This window comes from Polypterus senegalus, unplaced genomic scaffold (genome assembly GCF_016835505.1).
Source record: "Polypterus senegalus isolate Bchr_013 unplaced genomic scaffold, ASM1683550v1 scaffold_9199, whole genome shotgun sequence".
Classification (NCBI taxonomy): domain Eukaryota; kingdom Metazoa; phylum Chordata; class Cladistia; order Polypteriformes; family Polypteridae; genus Polypterus; species Polypterus senegalus.
In genome coordinates, this window is record NW_024379982.1 from 1 (window position 1) to 5,964 (window position 5,964).

General features: G+C 39.8%; 1 protein-coding gene across 1 annotated transcript; it reads right to left on the reverse strand.

The window, feature by feature from the left end:
• Positions 1 to 275: 275 nt before the first annotated feature.
• LOC120520070 (olfactory receptor 24-like) lies at positions 276 to 1,221 on the reverse strand. The gene is made up of 2 exons (XM_039742711.1): positions 609 to 1,221; positions 276 to 442 (listed from the first exon to the last, which is right to left on the reverse strand). Exons 1-2 carry the CDS (start codon positions 1,219 to 1,221, stop codon positions 276 to 278), a joined length of 780 nt encoding a protein of 259 aa, XP_039598645.1.
• Positions 1,222 to 5,964: the final 4,743 nt, after the last annotated feature.

The window sequence follows — 5,964 nt, forward strand, 5'->3', positions numbered from 1 at the left end:
CTATCATATCTATATCTATCTATCTATCTATCTATCTATCTATCTATCTATCTATCTATCTATCTATCTTTCATATCTATCTACGGTTCTATCTTTTCTTCCTTTGATGAAGTAGAAAGATTAAAAAGGTTCCCAGTTTTCAGAACAGTCAACTAAGGCTCCTGAATGTTATTATTTTCTAACTTCTCTGTTTTGAAAATAAAACTCCTAACCATGTTATTGCATTAAAGATAAAGACCACAATGACATGTGCACCATCCCACCGGCTGACCCCATTAATGGCTATCTGGGGTTGTTCTCTTCCCCGTCCACAGTCTATAAATGCTCCCCTTGATCTCCTTGTTCCTGAAGCTGTAGATGATAGGATTCATCATGGGGGGCACCATAATGGCTATGATGACCAGCACATTGTAAGCTTCTGCAGACAGCTGCACTCCAATTCCTGGTAATATATAAGAGATCATCAGTGGCAGATAGAAAAACAGACCACCAGAAGGTGGGTGAGAAGAGTGCTGAAAACTTTCTTCTTCCCATCTGCCGAGGAGATCTTCAGGGCAGCCACGACAATCCTACCGTAGGAAAGAGAATAATTGCTAAACCTCCTACACCTGTGATTATTGTGGTGCTGGACAAAAGAGTGAGGTGCCTGGGGTCAACTGTACAAGAAATATGAACCATTGTAACAAAATCACAGAAACAGTAAGGTAGGACGTTGGTGTGGCAAAATGAAAGCTCTGTAGCAAAAACCATGTAGGGGGTGAGGATGGCAGCAGCAATAACATTCACCAGGAAGATGCTGATGCAGACCGTCTTATTTGTAACAATAGAAGGGTACCTTAGGGGGTACACGACAGCGACATAGCGGTCACATGCCATAACAGACAAAAGAAGGCCTTCTGTAACCCCAAGGTGGTACACCACTGAGAGCTGAAGCAAGCAGGGCCCATAAGGGACAGTGTTGGCATTGAACGTGAGGATGGCCAGCATTCGAGGGATGAGGTTGGTGCTGTTCACCACATCAATCGCTGCTAAGGTGCCGATGTAGAAAAACATGGGGCTCTGAAGATGTGGATTTATTATTATGACCACAATTACTAGCAGATTTCCTACAAGTGTCACCATATAGATGAGGGCAAGAGCAGCAATGGTAAAAGTCATCTTGTCCTTTTCAATTGCGCAGTGCAGAACAAACTCAGACACGGCGACCGTGGCGTTAGGCATCCTCACAGGCTTTCCAGTTTAGCTAGAAAACAATGAAAGAAGAACAAGACGATGAACGGTGACTTTAAGGTTTCATATCAACAAGACTTCTCTGTAAGATCAAATAAAGTTTGTCCTACTCATCTGAAGAGGTGAGAGAGAGAAAACATTTAAAAACCTGAATTAAATGCCTTTCGATCATTGATGATACTAATTCAGATTAAGCTTTTAGTCTGAGGATGTTATTCCTGTTGTGACTTCCTCTAATGATTATGTGCCTACACTGGAGATCTGGTAATCTCTTAACACCAGGAATTTAAATCACACTATTATAAAAGAAAATCTTGAGACGAGGTGAGACTATTGCCATGAGATTTTTTCAAGTCCCGTCCTCATCTCAACCATTTCTGGTTAACAGCCCACGCCCTCTCACGGTCCTCTCACCTCTCATTCGTGTGAATGCTTTTGTCAGACACAGTTCCTGCACTCTCAGCTCTTATACATTTTTTACCTTTTCCTCACTTTAAGTTTCCAATAAAAGAAGACTTACTGTATGTCCAAATCTTATTGAAGAATTTCATCCCAAAGGGTTATCAACAGAAGAAATGAGTACATGGGCAATCCTAGCACCGAGAAACGATGAAGTCAAAACGAATGAACGCAAAAATGATCGATCGGTTACACTGTAAATTGGTTAAATGTGTATCAGTAGACTATCCTGAAACAGTGGTGATGATGGTGAGGAAGATGAAAACATCAACTTACAATATCACGAACAATATCTAGAACTGTTAACACAGTCTGGTCTTCCACCACACGAATTACTGTTGAAAGAAGGATGTATCGTAATGTTATTGCGTAATTGATGTCTGAGTGATGGGCTATGCACTAGGGCAAGATTTGTGATATTCAAAATTTGTCGAACAATTCTGACATGTAAAATTTTAACAGGCGACAAGAAAGGTAATGTTGTACATTTAACATTAGACACGAAAGGAGATCTTGTAATGTAATTCGTATTAAAAATAGTTTCCCATTACAATTGCTTTTGCTATGACAATTAACAAATCACAGGGACAAATATTCGAAAAAGTCGGTTTATTTATTAGAGAGAAAGGAACGATATTCACTCACGGGAAGATATACGTTGCATTGTCGCAATTGAATTCAAATTCAATGCAATATTGACAAAAAATTGATTAAAACAGTAGTTTTACTGAAGTTTTACAGTAAAAGTGCAAGTTAAAAAGTATTTGCGTGTTACTTTCAAAGGCAAACAGAATGAAAACATATAACGCAGCAAAAACCTCTAACGCAACATGAAACGTCATTTTCTTTCAATTTATTCCATTTTACTATTTTTTACTATGGTTAATTACTCGCTGTAATGTAAAATAATTGGGACTATTATGCATATGTAAAAATTTCTTCACTGAAAACCAATGAGTGGAGTGAGCAGAGAGGTGCCCTCCCGAGGGATCTGAGGAGCGATTACGGGTGCGCAAAGGATCAAGGGAGGAGAGCTGACCTCGACGGTCTGGTGGTGCGTCGGAAGGGGCCAAGATGCAGGTTAGCTGAAGGAGCTCGTGGCTGCTGGTCTCCGCCGCTCGAGTAATGGTGAGCCATAAAGAGAGTGACAGAGGTGGGTCAGAGAATTCGAGAGAGACACTGCTTTTAAGTAACCTCAGATTTTAATGGATTTCTTTATTGGACGGTTTTTATCCCCACTAGACACTGTTTTTATGGATTTATTTATTTATTGAACTTTGGAGTCCACCCTTTTGCACTTTTTGTTTTGATGATTGTTTTAATAAAAGCACTTCAACTTTTTTGAATATCCCCTGGCTTCATGTGAGATTTGTCCCCGTTTGCCAGCTCATCTCGGTGACATTATCGACAGTGTTGGGTTCAGGACCCCCATCAGGACGTTGGGAGCCTGAAGAGAACCCGCATCGTCACAAGCACTTCTCCCAGGCCTGAATTTTGGAGGAGGCCTGGTAACCCCATACCTGATGGGGTACTCCTTCTAACTTTATGGAGCTGCATTATTAGGGGCTATGAATTGCTCTTTTTCAGACCCCTCACCTTAAAAGGCCTTCCAAGAAGCTTCTACTTTGGACAACATAACTCCCAGGATCACAGGGGCACACAAACTTCTCCACCATGATAAGGTAACGATTCCTGTAGAGAAAAATGTAAACGTATATTTTATGTTTTAAAATATTAGGAATAATATATTTCAAGACTTCGCGTCTCTGCCGCTCGCGTATGACTAGTTCACTTTCACCAAACAACAAAACCTTTAATTCTCGCTGGGTAGGCCTCTTCATTGGGAAGAAACACTACTTTTCCCAGATGGCAACACAAATTAGATGATCTACAAGTCTCCAAATTTAAAAATTTAAATTCGAACAATATTTACATACTTCTGTCATATCACCTATGTCCATATATTCAATCTCTTTTCGCTTTTACCTTTTTGTCAATATCACATTGAATTCTGATTCCTTGTTTGGAATTCCATCGTGACAACGCAACGTATAACTGCCCGTTAGTGAATATCGTTTCTTTCTCTCTACAAGAAATGTGTCTGACAATAGCATGTACAGAAATTGGAAATGATTGAACTGTGTGCGTGTTACGTGAGCAGGACTTTTCCAAATCTCTTTGCATAATAAGCTCTTGCCTCACGAGGCTTGAAATTTTCTCTCACAAGATTTTAATTTCAGCAAACAACAAATCTTTTAATTCTCGCAGATACGCCTCTTCATTGGAAAGAAACACTACTTTTCCCTGATGGCAACACAAATTAGACGATCTACAAGTCTCCGACCCTTAAAGTAATCCAAATAATATATACAATCTTATTTCGCTGTTCCGTTATTTCACTGTGTAATAATTTTCGTTTATTTGCGCTCATGCGATCTTTACTATCATTTTTTTGAGTTTTTTTGAATCCGAGGGAGACACATCGGGCTGTTTATGCAGGGCTCTCTTCACTCACACGTCTGCCTCTGGGCTAACCTTAACTCTGCTTAGTTAACAAATGAGAGAACTACTTCACGGATTTAGATTGGGTTTTTTTCTATAATTTGTTTAAACATTCCAGTTGATTCTGCAACTTTCTCTTCTCACTAGGTATCATAATTCACTTGCGGTACTGATATATTATTGTGAATCGAGAGAGACTCATTGGGCCTGGCGGAGGCAGGGCTCTCTTCACTCACACGTCTGCCTCTGGGCTAACCTTAACTCTGCTTAGTTAACAAATGAGAGAACTACTTCACGGATTTAGATCGGGTTTTTTTCTATAATTTGTTTGAACATTCCGTTGATTTTGCGACTTTCTCATGCAATAAGTATCATAGTTGCTTGTGGTACTGATATATTAGCACAAATCTGAGTGAGACTCATCAGGCTGCGGGCCCTCCTTACTCATGCGTCTGCCTCAGAGCGTAACCTCAACTCCACTTAGTTAGCGAACAAGAGAACTACTTTACGGATTTACATCGGGTTTTTTTCTATAATTTACTTGAACATTCCGGTTGATTTTAGGACTTTCTCTTCGCACTAGGTATCATAATTCACTTGCGGTACTGATATATTATCGTGAATCCGAGAGAGACTCATCGGGCTGCGGGGGGGGGCAGGGCCCTCTTCACTCACACTTCTGCCTTGGGACATAACCTTAACTCTGCTCAGTTAACGAATGAGAGATCTACTTCACGGATTTAGATTGGGTTTTTTTCTATAATTTGTTTGAACATTCTGGTTGATTTTGTGACTTTCTCTTCGCACAAAGTATCATAGTTCGCTTGCGGTACTTATCGTGAATCCGAGAGAGACTCATCGGGCTGCGGGGCCCTCCTTACTCATGTGTCTGTCTCAGAGCGAAACTTCAACTCCGCTCAGTTAACGAATGACAGAACTGCGTAACAAATTTAGACCTTTTTCTAACATTTGCTTGATCATTCCGGTTGATTTTGCGACTCCTCTCATTCTGCAAAGAATCATAGCTCGCTTTCAGGAGCAATATATTTGCGCTAATCAAGACAGAGGCAGCAGGCTGATGGAGGGTGGAAGTGTGAATGCAGGAGTAGAGAGCTGGACGGGCCCTCCTCGCTGTCCTGTTTCACTACTATGCAGGCAAAGCTGCGGGGGATGACTAGTACTGTAAATTCTACAGTTTATATGTGAAGATACTTGTCATTTTTATATGTCGTAGCATATTTCAAAATAATCAGCTGAAATACCTGGCGTTGCCTGAGAGGAAAATATAGATTTTTTAACTGTTTGGAAAAATATAATTAAAAAAATTAAAATAAAAATAAATGAACAAACAATGAAGACTCACTAATGCTTGTATTGTTTACTGAAGTGCCTTGTTGTATAGAATGATTTTAGTTTTTCCATCTTTAGCCAATATATAAGCGTTACTACCCTTGAAAACACCACATAAAGTTGTCCATGTGAGAAACACGCCGTGTCAAATTGATTCCAGCAATTTTACGATGATTGTGCAAACGTTCCGAGCATCAAGTGGATGATAACAGACATACAAGACTGAATCTCAATTTGTCTCTTCCAATGAAATTCTTGCAATCAATTAACGTTAAATATTTTACTGTTATACCACATATAAGTCGTTCCTGAAACCCGAAAATCATCAAAATCAGACTGTGACTTCCGCGTTCAAAATATGACATAATTTTTTTTTTCATTTCTGGCCTCTTCAATTTCCATCAGTTCCAAATCAATATCAAT

Excerpts from the sequence above, each read along its gene's own strand:
- LOC120520070 (XM_039742711.1), bottom strand. The coding sequence starts at position 1,221 with ATGCCTAACGCCACGGTCGCCGTGTCTGAGTTTGTTCTGCACTGCGCA. Across the intron at positions 443-608 it reads CAGCACCACAATAATCACAG|GAATTGGAGTGCAGCTGTCT; the intron begins GTGTAGGAGGTT and ends ATATATTACCAG.